The sequence below is a fragment of the Pygoscelis adeliae genome, unplaced genomic scaffold, assembly GCF_000699105.1.
Source record: "Pygoscelis adeliae isolate BGI_AS28 unplaced genomic scaffold, ASM69910v1 Scaffold331, whole genome shotgun sequence".
Taxonomy (NCBI): Eukaryota; Metazoa; Chordata; class Aves; order Sphenisciformes; family Spheniscidae; genus Pygoscelis; species Pygoscelis adeliae.
Genome location: NW_008824037.1, coordinates 297,500 through 317,523, shown reverse-complemented (window position 1 = coordinate 317,523; position 20,024 = coordinate 297,500). Strand labels below are relative to the sequence as shown.

The 20,024-nt window shown below is 38.4% G+C and overlaps 1 protein-coding gene across 1 annotated transcript in view; it reads left to right on the top strand.

Moving 5' to 3' along the window:
• The window catches only part of LOC103924845 (chromosome unknown open reading frame, human C17orf85), a 28,587-nt gene extending 10,937 nt beyond the window's left edge, over positions 1–17,650 (top strand). The window contains exons 2-13 of the mRNA XM_009333450.1: positions 1,762–1,827; positions 3,465–3,570; positions 4,564–4,689; positions 7,028–7,156; positions 9,446–9,519; positions 10,445–10,553; positions 11,311–11,410; positions 11,748–11,854; positions 12,960–13,245; positions 14,068–14,225; positions 15,438–15,602; positions 16,112–17,650. Of these exons, the coding sequence (XP_009331725.1) occupies positions 1,762–1,827; positions 3,465–3,570; positions 4,564–4,689; positions 7,028–7,156; positions 9,446–9,519; positions 10,445–10,553; positions 11,311–11,410; positions 11,748–11,854; positions 12,960–13,245; positions 14,068–14,225; positions 15,438–15,602; positions 16,112–16,347 (1,662 nt within the window). The 3' untranslated portion in view covers positions 16,348–17,650. The remainder of the gene's footprint in view (positions 1–1,761; positions 1,828–3,464; positions 3,571–4,563; positions 4,690–7,027; positions 7,157–9,445; positions 9,520–10,444; positions 10,554–11,310; positions 11,411–11,747; positions 11,855–12,959; positions 13,246–14,067; positions 14,226–15,437; positions 15,603–16,111) is intronic.
• Positions 17,651–20,024: the final 2,374 nt, after the last annotated feature.

Sequence of the window (20,024 nt, the reverse complement as noted above, 5' to 3'; positions counted from 1 at the left end):
CCGGTGAGGGGCGTGCGGTGGGGTCACGGGCAGGGGGGACGAGGGAGGGACCAGCTCCTGAGGAGGGGCAGGGTACGGGGGAGGGGGTCTGCAGGGGTCTCTAAGGCCAATTGGAGGTACCTTGGTGGGAAAAGGGGCGGCGTGGGGTGGGAGGTGCACGGGGGAAAGCGGTAGGGTGATGGTGGCGGGGAGCGGGGCCGTGAGGGGACTTAGAGGCATCTGAGGAGAGTCCGGGGGCAAATTGTAAGAGGAAGCGGCCAGGATGTGCTTGGGAGCGAAGGGAATAAAGGAGGTGGTGGGGTGGTGGAAAAGAGGGTTTGGGGTGTCGTGATGGACTGTAGAGGAAGGCTGCGGATGGGAGAGCGTAAAAGGAATGCTTGATGCAAGAAATACAGGGGATACCTAGACTAGGGAGGGGGGAGGCGACTGTGGGAGAACTGAGTCAGAGGCGCTGGGTATGTGGGCTCTGATGGGTGGGTTTTGAAGGTTTTCTTTCTCTCTCCCCCACCCCTTCGGTTTTGCTAATTGTTCCTGTATAAGTTTTAGTAGGATCAGGTTTAATACATAGAAGTGGGTCAGAGTTCTTCTAACCTCCTAAGTAATCTTTTGCTCTCAAAACTTGTGTGGAAATCATTTTAGAAATTAATCTCTAGTTAGCTGATTTACCAGCACGCTTGAGGTTCTACCAAATATGTGGCCTAAGAAACAGCACCCTACTGTACTTCCTTGTGCTCCATGAGTCAACCTTAGACAGTGGGGGTTTTTAAAGTTAAAAATAACGTTTATTTTGCTTTGCTTTTTCTTTTTAATAGCTCTAAACATTTAGCAGCCTTAGACAAACTTTGATGCTGTTACTAAGAAAAGCGGTTAGATTGTGTGTACTTTGGTATTTCTAAACTGAAACTGGCCTACTTTCTAGAAAAAGTCCTTTAGCCAAAATAATTATTGCAGCACAAGTGTAAAGAACATGTTTACTCCTAAAGAAAGCAAGAGATATTCTTCCAGCTCCGGACTTTTGCCAGGTGATGGTCCTGAGGGTGCCAGAATGAAGAGGTGCCATTTTTACATACGCAAACAATGGAAGGGACTGAATTGGGTCATTGTTCCAGGGTCTGTGTGGTTTAGTGCAGTCTTGTGAATTCAGCAGTCCTGACTGATGGAAATGAAACTTGTAATATTTTTTCCCACATCATTCTCCGTTTTTACTCTTTATCAGTAGGGTTGTATCAAAACAGTAATGTTTCATCTTGCTGGTATTTGGAAGTTGGGTTTGAAATAATGCTAGGCATAAAAAGTTAAGTGTTTAATTGTGGGTATGGCTTGAGTTTTGAGACTAAAAGCTGCAAATTGACACTTCAGGAGTTAGGTATCACTGTTAAATCTGTTCATGTTTTACAAGGAAATTATACGCAAAAACAAAATTGTGGAAGTTTTAGCTAGGAAAGGTGTTTGATGACTTCCTCTGTATGGCTGAGAGAGAGTAAGTAAAAACCTTAGCAGCAGCAGACACAGAAACAATTTTGCCAAAGCAAAGAATCCTGATAGTAAAGGATGTTTGGTTCAGTTCATGTGCTTTTACCTTCACTGACATCAGCGAGAGTTATTGCTTGTGTACCTGTCTATCTAGAGATGTAGCTTCGAGTAAGGATCAAGGAAAAGAAGATGTATTTATTGTAGAAATGGCCAGATTTTTTTTCAGCATAGCAAGTGTGTTGCTTTTGGTGTTCATTGCGATTTCACCACCATTTTGCTTTGTTTCAGGACACTAGTAGGAGATATGAAAACAAAGCTGGCAGTTTCATTACTGGAATAGATGTAACCTCCAAGGTAATTTTTGTGCTGTGGTTCTTCAACATGTTCTAATTATTGCTACTGGAAAGGAGGAACCGTTTCATTTATTTCTTCCCCAGCGTGCACAGAAGCTTAGCCTCATGTTCACATAGCTGGCATTTTTCTGGGGAATTCTCCTTTTGTTGGTTGTGGCCTGCATCAGGACCTGATATCTCTTGTAAACTGTGAGAATTGGCATTTTTAAGCTACAAAAATTTGTGTGCCAAAACCTGAAAATGTTTCTATTGAAATCGCCTTGGTGCCACTTGATATTGCAAAACAAAGCCCTTTGAGACAAGTCAGCTCCGGGTTTTCCTCTTAGGTGAGTGACAGAAGGAAGAACAAGTGCTTGGCAGGAAAATCTGGTTTCATTGCCTTGTATCTTCCAAGGGCATGTTGTTGTTCAATTATTTAAGACATAGTTTGGAGAATGTGAACAGCTGTTGCATTTAAGTAACTTAAAGTTACATAATTCTGTGGAACTTCAGGAGTTTAACCCTACAGCTCATCTCTGTACATTTAATACCAAATTGGCTGTTGTTTCATATTGTACAATTGACCACTATATCTAGCATTTGGTAGTGGAGAAAAAGCATTTAGTCATATACTTTATAGGACTGATACAATTTCACATGTTCTAACAAATACGAATCCCCACCACAACAGTGCGTTGACAAATGACATGAATTCCCATTTTGCATTACTGAAGCTCAGAAGATTGTGCCTATCAAAGAGTACAAAAAGGATTCCAGGTGAAGACTGAAACTCAGCTTTTTGGCTTCAATAGCTAGCTTGAGTGTATTGTAATTCGGTAAAGAATTTGAAGTTCCACCAGTTAGGGGAAAGCTGTTGTCTTTTGTTATGTTCTTTAATGATGCAACTCTGAAAAACTTTTAAGAAATGTCGTCAAAGATGTTTTGGCAATCTTTAAAAACTAGTAATAAGCCCATGTTTATTTGGGTATCGTTGGTGGCAGTTTTTTGCTTAATCACAGTTTGTGCTCCAAATTTGACTTTGGTTAGTAACATCCAAAAATCTATAATGCTTCCTAATAAATTCTGTAGAATAAGGAGCTTCTCAGTCAGTTTCAAAAATTGCACAAGATCCACATAAGCTGTTGCTCACGAGCTACTTAAAAGCAGCTTGAATTGCCAGTCTAAATAAGATCTCTGTGGTTAGCACTCCAGCTAGTGTTGCCAAATTCATGCTCAGAGAGACAAGTTTACATTTTTGTATATATTTAAAAAACAGATAAGGAAAAATCTCTTAAAAGACCAATTTTCCATGTGGTAGAAATGCTAGTTTTAAGAGAGGGTTTTTTTGAGCACGGCCTCTGTACATTTGTTAGGAAGGAAAAGGTTATGTTACTGTTCCATCATGGAGTCTGAGCATTGTCCAAGATAGCTTGTTTTCCGTGCATCTTGATTCCCATTATGGTGCTGGACCTACATTAAAACTATGTGGCACAGAAATGTTTCAATGAATTATTTCTGCATTGTGAAACATAAAAGACTCTGTAGAATTAATAGAATTATTGATATAGATTGTTGTTGTCTGGTAAATTTTACTTTAAATCTCTTGTTGGGAATGCTGCTGTGATTCCTGTTTTGACTGCATTGTTTTGCATTTTGCAGGAAGCGATTGAGAAAAAGGAACAGAGAGCAAAACGCTTTCATTTTCGAGCTGAAGTGAATCTTGCCCAAAGGAATGTGGCGCTGGATCGGGACATGATGAAGAAAGGTATAAGTTTATCCAACAGTCAAGAAGAAAAGATCCTGTTGTTTACTTCCTCACAGTTCCTTTACTTGATTTATCCTATAATATTTCCTGCATCCCAGAGGTTTTCCCAGATCATTGCCAAAAGAAATCACTTCCCCCTCCCCCCCCATTTTTGTTTTAATGTCATTACTTTTTAACCTACTTGACAGTTATCGTTTTGCTCCCCATTTTACCAACGCCAGAAAGAAGAAAACATTTTTTTGTGTACCTTATTTACTGTTTGGCAACGGCACCTAGTGCTACAACATGTCCGAGATTCATTTTCTGGATCAGTGCTGCTTTAAGGATCTTTAAATTCTTTGAAAAGACCTTGGTCACTGTTTGTGTATGAGTGGAGGACTCTGTCCCACGCACAGTGAGATCAGACTCTGTGCTGTACGCACAGTGAAGCTGGACTGATTGCGCATGTGCTCTTAGACGGCAAGCTGGGCATGTCGGAATATAAGCAGATCAGCCGGGAGGTGTGTGCGCAACAGATTGGCGCTTTTGGCATCCAGTTAGTTCTCAAGGCTTTTTTTTTTTTTCCCCAACTGGCAGCTTGGACCCACTAAGCCGTGGCCTGTAACAGCTCTCCATCAGATGACACAAGTGGAAGTGCTTTGTACACACGTCCTGGTCACAGGCCTCATTAGTATTCTGGCTCTTTAGTACTTGATGGTAGTACTTTGGCAGCATTTAAAAAAAATATTTTTAAGGCAGTTTGATTGCTATGCAGTACGTGCATCTACCAATGCTTGTAATGTTAATGCTTTTTAGTTTTCAATTTATTAAAGTTTTGCATTGTGGAATAATAATTCAAGCTACGGTGTTTTAGAATGGTGTACATCATACTTTGCTTTAATTAGCTTCCCTTTAGCTTATTTAAAATGTTTGCCTTCTAAACCCATATGTTACTAATATAAAAGCTTGCTCTATAGAAATAAGAACCAGTTTTGTGTCTCTTCCTTTTTATAGCAATTCCTAAAGTGAGACTGGACACAATTTACATTTGTGGGGTGGATGAGATGAGTACACAGGACATCTTCGCCTATTTCAAAGAGTATCCTCCTGCTCATATTGAGTGGTTAGATGATACATCATGTAAGTAAATGGAGTATTTTGTCTGTAGTCCTTACTCTTTTTTTTTTTTTTTACATAGGTCATAGCTGTACCTCAGGTGTCTTAGTGGCTTTCAAAGTCACTGATCTTTGTTTCAGTTTCTCTGTCATTTGCCTTAGTCAAAAGAGATTTAGAAGGAAAGAATTAATAACGTATGGTGAAAGTCTAACCCACTATCTGGCTGAGTATTTATTATTGGAAGGAGATAGCAAAGAATAACTTGCAGGTCTTGTAAGTGGGGAACAAAAAAGAAAAAGGTCTAAAATTTTGTGCTGCTTACATCTTGACATAAATAGTATACCTGCTTGTGAGTGTCACAAAAGATGACGTTCTGAGAGAAGATTATTGAGCTGTGTGCAGTAAGGCAGGTTGGTACGGTTTTGTGCTGCGACGGAGCAGACTTGTTGCCATATTTGTTTAGTGCATTCTCAAGGAGAAATTAGTGGGTGGAAGAAGGTAGCAGCTGAATGTGATTTCCATAGATCGGAAAAAGAATGTAAATTGACATTGCAGGGGTGGTTTTGGGGAGTAAGCATGCAGTGAGATTGCCAGAAAGATACAAGGTTGTTGACAGTCATGCTTTCTTCAGTGATACTGAAGACTGTAGAAGAGCTGTTTGCTACAGTTGGGCATTGGATCATGGAACTGGAAGACTCTGAGATTGTCATGTGGCTAGAAATCCTGTAACTGAAATCATAGAAAAAGGAGGAGGAGCCAGTGCAGGTTTTCCAGTTGGACTGGGATTGCTGGAAACTGGTTTATTGACAAGCATGGCCGAGACCTGAGAATTAGTAGCATGGTTCTCTGCAATGACCCCGAAGGAATTGCATTGGAGTGCCAGACAAAAGATATGGTATACTATAAAATATTGGTAACCTTGAAGTCACTGTGTATGACGGCTTGATATACTGCCACATGCTGACAGAAAATTTGAAACGCGATGAGCCCTGGGTGGGCAATTGCAGTGAAGAGCTGCTAGATGAACCTGTGGTGATGCATAAGCTAGCAAGTGCACAGCTTAACTCTGTATCTGAGGCTACATTTCTAAGACTGTCTGATTATCCTTTTTCTTAAATGTTACGTGTGTGGAACCAGAGTGAACTTGCAGTGCAAAAACGCAGGCTTCAGAGTCGTAACGGTACTTTACCCAATTATAGTTAAAACATATCTTTTTTTAGTGATTAATTTTCATGCTGTGTCTGAGTTAGCATGCCAGCTACACTTGGTGAAAATTCCAAGAAAAAGCATTGTCTTTTCAGCATAAATTTGCATCACAGCATGGCAAAAATTTTAACATTCCCAACTGAATTACATCTCCAGATGCACATCTCCTTAGTGCAAAGGTGAATTTAGACTGTGTTCTGTGTTTCAAACTGATGAACATAAAATGATAAAGGCTTTGAAAATTTGGAGATGTGAAGAGCAGGTAGGCATACATAAATGAAAAGTTATTAGCCAATCATTGAAGTTAGTATCTGGGTGTTCTTCACCTTGTAAATCTTGTCTGTTCAAGTAATTTAAGAGAGAATCTTTTATGTTGGGACACTGTATAGTTTTCTTGATATCTGAATACAGTCTGCTTAACAGCAGAGCAGTAAATGACATTTGTTGCTGTGTTTGCACTGAATGCATTCGTGCAGAAAGCTTTTGTTCAAAACCTGTTTCTAAGCAGTTTTAGCTCTTTCAATTTCAGCATCTATAAAATGCTTTTAATTGGCCTAATAAGTTATATTTTAGTACCATCTGCTGATACTTAAGGCATGTGTGAGGCATGTACTGAATCATATTGTTAACCTGTGTACACTATAATCCATGCTTGAGCAGTCTCTCCTATTTTCCCCTATTTTCCTGCTTTTCGGAAAAGATTAATAGAATTCTGCAATAAGGTCCAAGGTTCTGTTAAACTGCCAAAGGGAAAAAAAAAAAATCAAGGTTTCTTTCTTCTTCCCCCCCCTTTAATCGCATTTGTCTGCTAACACGTTCATGAAATACACTGACCCTGATTCAATATCCTAATTTGCTGTGCTCGGGAAGCAGTCTCTAATATATATGGTTGCGCATTTCAGTGATTTTGGTTTTGATCAGTTGTTGTATGTGTTTGTTGTCATGTGATGAAAGCTGTGTGTCCTCCACCTTATCAGGTGTGCTAAAGAATATGACTTTCTCTGCAAGAGGTGTATCTGGTTATTTTTTTGTCATGTCACTATCTAAGAGTGTTTCTGAACTTTTGTTAGTAATTTCCCTTCAGTAAGGCAGTGTATGTGACTGCTTGATCATACAAACTGCATTCTGTTTTTGTATGTGTTTATATATGTCATAGGTAATGTGGTCTGGCTTGATGAAGTAACGGCGACACGGGCTCTAATAAATATGAGTTCCTTGCCTGATCAGGAGAAAACAAAAAGCAGAGAAAACAATGAAGAGAAGACAGCTGAAAAAACCAAGAAAGGTAGACTGAGATATGCATATATAGACATCATCTAGTTAAATCAATGAAACTTTAAACTTGTGCTTGGGTACTGCATAATCTAAATTACTGAAGGAGCTTCTATCGTATAGTTTCAGGTAAATGTATTCTGCCACTTTAAAAAAGGCTTTCATCTTGGAAACCTTTTGAAGAAGCTGCTTCTTAAAAGGTGGGTTGGAGCTAGACCAAAAGCAGTAATTCAGTCGATACTGAACATGTTAGATGCAGGGTCATATTCAGATATGATATTTATAGTGGTACATGTTGCACAGAAATAAGTCTGTGTGATGTGCGTACAAAGGCAGTAAAAGGATGGATTCTAAGTGTGGGAGAAGAAGGTGTAAGAAAATGTCTTATTTTTGAAATACCACGGTTGATCCCTTTCTTGATACACCACCATCCTTTAAGTATATCGTTCACACTGATGTGACAGTGTATCACTTCACCACTATGTATATCATCTCTAAATTTGGCTATTACACTTTCAAGAAAGAAGCCCACTGAAAGGTCAGTTATAAAAGAGCAAAGCAGTGAAAGTACATCTTAATGTTGTGATGTGTCTGGTACCTGAATGCCTTAATTGTAAATTTATTTTACTTTTATGGATGTAAATTAAAAATTGGGCTTTTTCTACCTTAGGACTGTTTTACTGTTAGGCTGGTGTGATAAATTGCTGTGGTTCAAAGTACTGTACCACACAGTACAAAGCGAAGAGAGATGTTGTATTTATTAACCCTTCCGTACGTTTTGCTTAAACATGCTATATGAACAAAATGCAAATAGCCAGCCTCTCTATTAGATATTTGCAGTGCTACCAAAAGCCTTTCTAGCAAGTTTGGGGTTTAGGGCTTTGTTAAACTTGTGGATCCTTCTAACTCATCCCCTTTTCTTCTTGTTGCTTTTCTCCACAATGCAGTCGCTCCTCAGCAATCCATGTGACTTTAATTTTTGGGCAAATGTTGATAATGCTTCAAGTAAGACTCGTTATGAAGTTTTTGGAGATTAGTGACTGCCTTGTTTAAATGGAGCATAAATATATGTATTTAATCTTGTTGACTACAAATTACATATTACATCATCATTGCAGCACATCTCAAAATAAAAAATGTCATCTAAATTATTCCTGTTCATCTGGAAAAGTGGGATATTAGATAAAGTACAAACTGTTCAATTACATCTTAAGGTGTGAGGTGCATACAGATGCACTGCAGTAATCTGGCTTAGTTGCATTCCTTTTTTAGCTAGGAATTTGAGGGCTATCTAGGCATATACAGAAGCAAGAGACTAGTCTTTACTGTGAGAAGCTTATCATTTGGGGGGAAAAAAAAGTGTTTGAATGCTGTCCCTGATGGAACTTAATTATTCAGGTTTGAATTTGGCTCATTTGTTTACCTAAATTCTCTCTTTGGTTTCAGTTTGGTTAATTGTGCTTTACTCTTCTTTGAACTTGGGTATATTTTCAGGATCTTTTGAACAGCTACTGCTCTCAATGTTTTCAAGTCTACTGTTGGCTGAGATTAAGATAAGGAACTCTGAAATATAAGAGAGGGTTTTTTTAAGTCTTATGTCTATGAAGTACTTTGAGATCTTTGCAAATGATATCGGTATATGTTGATAGCTGTCCATATTCACTACTTTTTTTTGTTTCCTGAGGACTGTTTGAAAAAAAATATTCCTATATCAATTTTCTTACTCTGAGCCAAAAAGAACCCTGAAAAATCTGTGCAAGCATCTCACAATTATAGTAGTTCTGGAAGTGTATACTCTTCTGTTAGTTATTTCACTTTGAAATTAAGACACTAAGGTGTTTGTTTTTTTTTTTTCCTCCTGCTCTCTCTCAGAAACTTCTAAGCTTTTGAATAGTAACCTATTTTACATTGTTAGTATTGGATACTTGTAGGTACTTGCAGCATTTTAAAGGGAGGCTGAAGGAAATAGGCTTTTACATGCCTTTTACAGTCTTGGCCTTGCTGATCTCTCTCATACCCTGAAATGCAGTGCAATTTCATTTGCTTTCAAAGAATTAATAATCCATGTGTGCTGCCGCAGGCAGTTATCTGCACAGAGGCTGTCTAGTTAATGTTATTCTGTGCTCGTGCATGCTTCAAATTTCTGTAGACATTTACTGTTTTGATTATCCTCTAGGATGCACAGAAGAAAGGGTAACACCTTCAGTTTGATTTCAGAGAATGTAGGTAATAATAATCAAATGTGACTGACACACTAAAATGGAGGGTTTTTTCCCCCCCTCCCAATTATTTTCCTTCTTAGAAAAACAGGAGGAAAGTTCTGATGATGAGACAGAAGAAGGCGAGGTTGAGGATGACAATCCAAGTGACGTTGAGGTCAGTAAGGAAAGTGAAAACACTATTATGGAAGTTCTGCTCTGACTGGTGTAAAGTCTTCATAACATTATAGTTCTAACCATATATATTTGCAATTCACAATTTAATTATCAAAGTAAATTAGATGGGGAAATGACGGGAAGTGCAGATATGCTGTTGGTAAGAATAGCTATGTAAGAGTGCTTTGTGAAAGCAGATTTTGTAAGAGTGCTAGGGCTCTACATCCATCATGTAAGAGCTAGACTGGCTGCTCTTTTCTGCTGAGAGGAGGCAATGAAAGAACAATAATGGAAGGCAATGGCCTTTCAGCAGTGAGGGCAGTGCTTAAAGAGACAAACAGGATTTAGGCTGTCCATAGATATGTGTGGGAATCAGCACACGCATTGACATTTTGTAAGTAATTTAATCTTCACTGGCTGAATATATAATAGGTGTGATTAGTATTTTCTTTAGGAATGGCTCAGTGAGCACTCATACATCATGGAAGGCTGAATTTTAGTTTCTATAAAGCAGATATAAATGAAAAAAAAAAAGCCTTTTAGTCATTGCGTGAGGGTATGAGAACCTGTTAGTAAAACCATTTAGATATGAAACAAGCAAAAAAAATCAAATAGTTGTTTTTCAGTGTCGAAGTTGTGCTATTTATTTTCTGCATTTCAGTCTGTAGTGTAGGGTCATTTGAAAATTACTGGATTTAATAATCTGAGATAATGTTATGAAGGAAGAGAAGGAAATATTTTAAATCTTTAGGGCAAATTACTTTAAAAATTCACATTAGTTGTCAAGAAAAAAGTAGAGTTCATTTGAACGTAATTTGAAAAGTAACTTTCTTAATAATCAGTTGATTGCTTCTCTGTAAGCAATCCATTTTCGTTCAACAGTAATTTTATTTTTGAGTCCAAAATACCTTTTTTGCCCCCCAAAGTTGGATGCCCTCTCCCAGGTAGAAGAGGATTCTCTCCTGCGTAATGATCTTCGCCCTGCCAATAAACTGGCTAAAGGAAACAAGCTATTCATGAGATTTGCTACTAAAGGTAAATGAACAGCTTAACAAGCATAATGAATTAATCGCTTGTTGTAGTCTTATTTGTTGACTAATTAATGACTTGAAGTACCTAATTTTTATTTGCAAAATTGTTAGGTTTTTTGCTAATCATTAGGTATTAAGATTTTGCAATAAATCTGCATTAAATGTGTGAATTAAATCTAGTTCAAGTTGTATGAAAATTATTGCACGTAAAAATTTTATCTTGGGCTGAAGGCATTCTTCTCAATACCAGAGAATAGGTTTTATGATGCCCTTCTCCACAGAGGTAAATTTCACATTTTATCAATATGGAAATCATTTGAGATGCTGATGAGGTATTAGTGGAAATTATTGCTAAATACAGTTGAGATATTAAATGATATTTATGAGTAAAATGAAAATCCCACATGGCCCAGAAATTATATGGAAGTGACACATCCAGAAAGAAAAGAAAGGTCATGAATAAGGTAAGTATAGCCTCCAGCAGTTCAGTGGGATGTAATGCTCTGTTAAGCTGATATGTAGAAACTCAGTCTCCCTAGAATTAAGTTTCTAGACACAAATAAAAATGTGGTGGTAGGAGAAATATCAGAGGTGTCAGCAAAATTGTATCCTTCATGAAGGAGGTTGAAGTAATGCTGATCTGTAAGACACAGTCAGTCTTACTTTCACTCTCTGTGTCTTTGACTGGATGGTTATTTTTATGCCAGTGTTGTAAGATACATTCTAAGAGGGAAATATTCCTTTAATTTATGTTTTTTTAGATGACAAGAAAGAGCTGGGAGCTGCAAGGCGAAGCCAGTATTACATGAAATATGGCAATCCGAATTATGGAGGCATGAAGGGGATTCTTAGCAATTCTTGGTGAGTATTGGCTAGAGGAATTGGAACATTGCAGGTAGTTGGACAAGATAGTCTAAAACTGTTTTAATTTGAGGATTTTCTTTCTATTCAGTTTATGTAGATGCTTCTTACGCGTAAATAATGTTTTTGCAATGCGAGTATGAATTTGCAAGGGGAATATTTTCTCATGAAAATAAAGAATATTTATATTCAAAACATTCAGAACAGATCTCTGACATAAATGTACATCTGCTATTAAAGTGAGTGATAACTGCATATGCTTAATCCAGGACTGAATATGGGTCATTCATGATGCCTGTTCTGTGACAGGAATGTCATTCTTTTTATGGTGTTTCAGGAAACGAAGATACCATTCACGTCGAATCCATCGGGATGTGATAAAGAAAAGGACGCTTATTGGGGATGATGTTGGCTTGACTCCTCCTTATAAGCATCGTCATTCAGGTAATTGATGCCAATATGTCAACCCTGTAAGAACACAACTGGGGAATGGAGGGCTGGAAAGGACCTTAAACAATGCCTCATGTAATCCCCTGCGGTGTGTGAAAGTGAAGTGTACTTCTAAAAAATACATCTATAACTGAATCACATTTTAAGAGTTTGCAGGGAGCGACTGAGGCGGAAACTTCATGCTGCTCATTGGCTTGCCAAAATAGCTGCTACTTTTTATGTGATATTTTTCTTTTACAAATTTAGGACATGGGTGCTATAGCATCAAGGGCAAAAAGAAGAAATAACTTCTTTAAACTTCTTGGCAATTTGTCGTACTTGCTGTGTCAATTCTTCCGTTCTGTGAAAAAGCAAGCTCTAGATGTAGAACAATAAAGAGGAGAACATTCTATTAATTAGGCTTGAATATCATCTACTCCCTAAGGTAGGGGGCGTGTGTTAGAAAAATAATTGGTGTAAAAATCTTTGACAAATACAGTGTCGCAGTTTCATATGAGTGGCCTGTTAAAAATACAGCCACGTATGTATCCAATCTCATGGAAGGTTCTGCACGTTGATGATGTACTGCTTCCTGAAAAGATGCTTGCACACTGCTGATGACTAAATTTAAGTTTTGATTTATATTTAAATCGGTATATGTGATAAATTCGTACTAATGATACGCACGTTCTTTTTGGCATTACTGCTTACAGGACTTGAAGGGATTATCGCGGAGCCAGCAGTTGTCACATTAAGCCCTGCAAGATCGTAGGAACTGTTATGCTTAGTTCAGGAAGTATGAACTGCACCTACTACAAGAGGCAGTTGTATTTTATGTATTCAGTCCGGCTTTATGCTTGAGCAGGCTTCTGAGATAGTGAACACCATGGACTTTTTTTCTCCTGTGGCGATTTTCTTCCACTTAGGCTATTCTGTAATATACATTCCACTTAGACTATTTTGCAAAATATTCTCTCTCTTTAGCCTTAGAGAACTACAAAGACTCATTTGTAGTGGATCATTAATTACAGTGATTTTTTTTTTTTTTTTGCCTTGGTTTTAAGGTACCTTATATGAATGATAAACTTCAGTTTATCAGAATCAGTTTGTTTTGCTACAGGCTTAGTAAATGTTCCTGAGGAGCCTATTGAGGAGGAAGAAGAGGAGGAGGAAGATCAGTATATGGATGAAGATGACAGAGTTGTGGTAGAGTACCGTGATGAACTGCAGGCTTTCAAACAGTCCCGAGACCGCAGTGCAGCAAGACGATCGAGTGCTAGCGCATCTGATTCTGATGAAATGGACTATGATCTTGAACTGAAAATGATATCAACACCCTCTCCCAAAAAGAGCATGAAAATGACAATGTATGCAGATGAGGTGGAATCACAACTGAAAAATATTAGGTAAAAGTTTTATTCTTTAAAAGTATCAGTGAAAAGGCATTCTAAATTTTAATTAGTGACAGAGCTGTCAAAGCTTAAAGACAAACTTGAGGGTACTTTTTCAATTCTTAACATAATTTTGTAGTAGATATTTTAAAAAGAAATACAAAATACAGAAAGCAGTGATACAGGCTTTTAATTAGAATTAACATTTTAAAATATAGCTTCCTTTGCAGATTTCTGTAACGCTCCTTATTGATAATAATGAAGCTCAAAGTGGAATCAATAGAAATTTATGCAAGCCAGCACAATTAACTTCTTGCATTTCATAGCTAGGCCAGGGAGAAAGAACTCCTCTTTCTCTTTTCCCTTTATCCCTTCCTCTTTTCTCAGAAAGAAGAATAACCCTTAAGTGTTGATGACAAAAAGGAATTTACGTTCATTATGGGCATATTAACCAAAATTGCATATATTGTAGACTATTAAAATAACTTTAACGTGTCCCTTCAGTAGCATGATTATACTTCATTATAATGTCAAGTCCTTTAACAGTTTTGAGGTTGCTTATCTGCTCTGAATTTTGACCCAGAGACACAGCCTTAAGGAGACAAACTCGATACCTGCCTTGAAATAGATACTGAGGTATTCATGTGATTATTGCTAAACTTAGGATTCTGACTGGAACACGTGCTCTTCTAAGTAATGTTTTTACCTGTGTTTCTCAGTAGAGAAAGCCTGATATTACTGTTTTCTATGATGTAATTTTACATACAAGAAGACTTAAGTACTATACTAGATTTCACTTCATTTAAGGGAAGTTAAATCTATTATTATTTTCTTTAGGAATTCCATGCGAGCAGATAGCATAGCAACCAGTAACATCAAAAACCGCATTGGCAGTAAAGGATCATCAGAGAAAGTTGCAGATGTAAGACTACTGTTAGAAGAAAAACGTCAGAATAATACTGGGCCACGTCAGCCAAACAGCACTGTAAAATCAGGTAATTTTAAACTCTTACACTGTGCAGAATTGTGACTGGCTCATTAAAATGGATATATTCATTTCACATCTGTGCTCCGCTGCAACTTACAAACCTGAGGGAATTCTGTTCAGCAGCAGTTTCTACATCCATACAGTTAACTTTTCCTCGCTAAGAGACTGCGTTGGGGATTGCTTTTTGAAAAATGAAGTACATTTGAGTGAGAGAGTGACATTTATTTTTATCCAATTTATTTGCCTGTTTCTATTTCCCCCCACTTTGTCCTTTTTGATTTGCTCACTACTTGAGGCAGAGATTCTGTATGACTGAGAAACATAGCACGTGGGGGGGGCTCATGTACAAAATGAAACGTGAAACACTAGCTACTTACATGAAAGAACATGTATTACATGAATATGGACATATTTTTCAATTGACAAGGTTTATTTTTGGGCTTAATTGAGTGTTGCTTTTTTGACTCAGGTACGTGTAATTTGAGCTACTTCTGACTTATGTAGTATCCAGAGGATTATCTGATAAGTGAAAGATAATTTCTACATTACATTGACACAAAAAAGTATGTTAGTACATTTTACCCCTCCTGCATGTTTTGGGGCTCTAACAAGTTGGCACATAAATCCTGTAACTTCCTTTGCCTTTATGTTTTTGTTTGAACCCTCTTTAAGACTAGGAATATCTAGCTAAACCAGACAAACTTCAGAATGTAAGACTCGCATCATGGGTTAAGTATCAACATATTTAGGATTCTTATATGCTGTTTTTCATTTTATTCTGCAAAATATCAAGCAGTATTGGAATTCTAAAGCAAGGTATTTATTACCTGAAAAGATTCGTTGAAGGCATACCAATTTTTGTATAATCACACCTCATGCTGGATACATACACGCTGTGCTGCTAAACCAGAAATGCGGCAAGCCATGGAATAACTTACTTTTTCAATCTTCTGGACATAGCACAACCTGAAAACATTAAATGTCAAATTTATTGCCAAAAAAAAATTAAAATAAAATCTGGATGAGTTTTATTGCAGACATTGCCAGGACTGAAATCTGAGTATGAGAGCCCTAATGAAAAGACTAGAGAAAAGATAAAAACAGAGAATCTGGCTCGTTTCAAGTTCCTCAAATTGTGCATCAAGCATAAAATTAGCTGGCAGAACTAAAATAAATACATCATGATTTTTGTCATTTTAATCACTGAAAATATCCCTAGATGTGCGGCAAAGACTGGGAAAAAGACCACATTCTCCAGAAATCAAACCTCCAAGTAGTACCTCTGCTCCTCGTCGAGAACCGATATCAGATGTACACAGCCGGTTAGGAATCCCCAAACAAGATGTAAAAGGCCTCTACTCTGATACCAGAGAGAAGAAATCAGGTTAGTTTTATGGAGAAAATGTAATACTGCAATGCCTTTGGTTTTACAGTATAAGAGAAATTTCAGCAGAAAATCATGAAGGATGTTTAGTTGAGTGAAATTAAAGATGAATTAGCAAATGTTTGTTCAGAGCTTTGAAATCTAAATACATGTAGGCAGGTTGAGCTGAGTATTTTTGAGCGATGTTTTTATACAGGGATGCTTAAAAGTAGAGGACTACTTTAAAATGGTGGTCAAAACAGGGCACTAAAACAAGTGTGATGAATGCAATGGCCCTTCAGACCTGTGCGTAGCATTTTCTGCAAATGGGAAACAGTGAACAAGACTGCACTGAGCCTCCCGCATTTTAATTTCAACTACTGCTTCAAAGCATAGTAAGTTCCATGCCAAACTTTGTGGGAGGAGTACGAGGAGTTTAAAGAGATGCAGTGAATTTAAGACTTAGGTTCCTCCAGAATTCCTCTTAGTCCTATCTTCTTAAAAAAAATGTTTGTTTTTCATCTGATTAGGTAATTTATGGACCCGATTAGGGTCTGCTCCGAAGGCACAAGAAAAGACTTCAGATAAACCTGAAAACTCTGTGGCATCTCCAGAGGAAGATGATTCAGAGCTCCAGCGGGTTTGGGGTGCTCTCATTAAGGAAAAAGAACAGTCTCGGCAAAAAAAGAGTCGATTGGATAATTTACCATCTCTACAAATTGAAATCAGCCGAGAAAGCAGTTCTGGATCAGACACTGAATCATGATTGTTTTTACATTCTGATCCTCAAGATTGTGACTCTGCAGTGTGGCAAGATTTCCTTTGCCCCAAAGCTGGACACTGGCAAAGACTCTGCAGTGAAGGTTCCAGAAGTGTCTCTGTTCCTTTTATACAAAAATAGAGATGCGTATACCACTTGAAACCTAAAGCAATCACGTTTGTCTGGAGTCTGTGGTTGGCCCTGTGTTATGTAGGGCATTGTCATATATGTTTATTACAGCAAACCTGTAGTTAATTCTAGCAAAACACTTTCCCCCAAGCTTTGAACTTAAAAGAAGAGGCAGCAATGCTCTGTATTTTTAAGAAGACCTTTTTGTTCTTAATATTTTTAACATGGAGCCTTTTAACAAAGTATTTTACACAGTTTGTCCAAAGAACAGGGCATTTCATAATCAACAACATCGCCTTGCCCTTCTGGCTCTTACCAGCACCTTTCCTTTCCTCTTGAAGTAATAACAATAATGCTTCCCGGGTAGGCAGCCAGCAAGGATAAAGCATGAAGGGACTATCACTTTCCCTTCCTCCAAAATACTGAATGTAAATCTAAGTCAAACGTTTCAGTACAGTGAAATGTCACATAGTATCCAAGTAGCATCACTGCTCTCAAGGAATTCTGCGCATTTATTTTGGTGATACTATGTTCTACTGTAGTAGGGATCGAGATGTTCAAGACTGCAAAGTTGGATGTTTGAGAATTGTGTAAATTCCCAAGGGTTTAATTTTTTTTTTTTGTTACATGATGAGAAATTATATTTCTTTCATTTCATCTGTATTATGTTTTGAAGAAATCTAACAATGTAAAAGCATACATTTTTATATTTGTGAGAATCTTCCTGTTGGCCACGGTGAAAGCTATAGTGGTGTTTTCCTATGTGCTGTTTAACTATATATATATATAACTGAAAGAGAAAAGGAAAACTATAGGATCACTGTCTCATGTCAATATTTTTGAATGTTCTTATTGTATAGTACATGTGGATGTGGACATGGTTGACTTGTTACATTCAGCTTTTTTACCCGCATACCTTCCCTAGCTAGGAAAAAGGTTTGATCAGTGTGCAGCTGCAATTTTTTCTTGTTGCCTATGGCATTTATTTTGATTGCCAATAATTCTAAATAAGGAACAATGCTAGCACATCACATTCTGGTAAACAGAACAGGTAGCAAAAACATTGTCTGCTACATTTTGATAGTCTGAAAATTTGTTTGCATTGTCCTTATTTCCCAGGTTCTGTCAGTCCAAAATGTCTATGAATATCTCTTCCCCTTTCTGCTTTTTAACAAACAAATGTTCCCCCCTGCCATTTTTGTACTAAGTTGAAGTAGGTTTGAGGCTTCACAAAAGCAAGGAATCTGCGATTAACTTTTCTTATTGCTTTATTATGTGTGAGAATAGCAGCATATAAAATTAAAGGTAAAAATGAAAGGTGCAGTGACTAGAAGGGTAATCTGGGGACTGACTGGGCTTCAAGCCTTATTATTTACTTGTTTTGTGACACTCATCCTTGATTTTATATTTAATTATTGAATATATAAATATGTCTCATAAAAGTACTGTTGAGAGTAAATGACTGCAATGTCTGATCACTGTAATACTTCATTTTAACGTGTGCTTTCATTAATATCCCTTCCAAAGCTTTCAAATAGAATCACACCCATACCGTACTCATTTCTCAAGGTCCTGATAAAATTTATTTAACCAGTGTCTTTTTGCCAGTAAACCTTTGTGTTGTATTACTGCTTTGAATCCATTATGACCTTTCCTGTTCCTGAAAGGAGACGGTGGATATGAATCGCGCACCTGGTCTACGAAGACAGGCTTCTGCACTGTTACGAATCTTTGCGTGTTTTCAAGCTCAGCAACTGGTTGTGGTCTGCTGTTAACATTGCTGGTAACCACTGTGTTTCCATGTAAATACTCATAACTTGAGCCTGGTGAAGGACAGACTAACTGGGGTGAAGGGCAGAATGGGAATGGGAATCCCTTCAACCGATATAAAAGATCTGAACTAATGGATGTATGAAAGCAAGAAAAGCAACGTAGGCAAAGGCTCGCATTCGACGAAGAGGAGCCATTAAGGCTGGTTCTGTCTTCCAGGTAGTCATAAATATGCCTTACAAATGCCTCCACGTTAGTCGGGTCCATCGTGTTTATGACTTGGGGGGAGGGTTATGTGTGTTAATGAGACCTTGATAGCTTAGCTGCAAGAAAAATAGAGGTTTACTCTTCAAGAGACCTGTAGAGAGTTTTTTGTAATTGAGTGTTTGCCTGGTTTTGCTTTTTGATGATGTACAGAGAAGCCTTCAAAAGTGTTTGCTGGTATCAGGAATTCTAGCTTTGGTCTTCCTTAGTTACCTGAACGTTAACTGCTGGGTGTTGATAATTAAAAATGAGCGCTGAATCTTTAGTGAATGCTTTTTCCTCAACGTGGTTAACTTAAATCTATTTGACCTAGAGAGAGATTGCATAGAGAACTTTGTTTTAAGTCCCCTTTCTTTGCGGTCAGCTGTTTTGCTCTTAGCTAGGGTGTTCTTGATCTTTCACTGAACTCCTAGATATTAGCGTATTCCAGGTTAGACAGATTACAATTTCAGTGTAAGGAGCAAAATTAAGTAATTAGAATTCTTTGCATAATAAAAAGAATGCAAGACCTACAAAGGTGACCTTCAAGGAATCTGATGCAGAAATTAACATTCGGATACTGAGAAGTGCAACCTATGTATGTTACTAAAATGAACTTAAGTTGAAAATCGCAAGTAGTTTGGCTTTGGCTTTTGCTGGAGGATCTGTGCCTCAGAGGAAAAATGAAATCTTTCTGAATTTTAGGTGACTCGTTCTAGGACCACACTAGTCCTTCTTCTAGGAAGTTTTTGCTGTTTTAAAAAGGTATTTTTTTGGTAAATGGTTCAGGTGACTGTTACATTGTGCAAAAGAAATTGTTGTCGGGGCTACGGGCTCTGTGCCTGCAGCTGTCCTCAGGCAGGCTCTGAACGTGTGGCAGTGATGGCAAGACTTGAAGTGAGGGCTTTTTTTTTTTTTAATTTTTTTTGAAGATGATGGCAGATGTGTTTAAGGAGTTTTTTGCTTTCCTTTTCCCTGTTTATTTTCAGTTCAAGATGACATTATAATGTGGAAATAATGACACTTTTATTCAAACAGCTGTTCTATTCCAAATAAAAGTGGTCTGAACTCACACCGACCCATCCAGTTTTGCTGGAATGTAAGTAACGAGGGGCAGTGCTGCACCTCTTCCCGGTGAGGGGCCTGTGGGCGCTCCCTTGGCTGCCCTGAGTGGGGCTTGTGCCTTCCTGGGGCAAGATGAGGGTCCCTGCTTCGAGGTGCAGCCTGTCCCCGCCCAGTCTTAATGAACCCACTTTCCTGCTTTCAACCGAGCAGAGGGGTGCCTAAAATTAGGGTCCTACCGGCCTAGCGAGGCTGAGAGGAGCCCTAAGGCCCGGCTCCCGCGGCCCCCTCCCGGGCCGCGCTGCAGGAAATGGGCGTCTCGGCCCACAGCCGCCTACCTGGAGCAGTGGTACGGTCCGCGTCCCCCCTCCCCGCCGCGAGGCGCGCCGCCCCCAGCCTCAATAAGCGGCCGCTGGCGGGGTTTTCCCCCTTTCTTCCTCCGAGCCTGGCGGCGGGTGAGGCGGGCTGCGGGGCTCCCG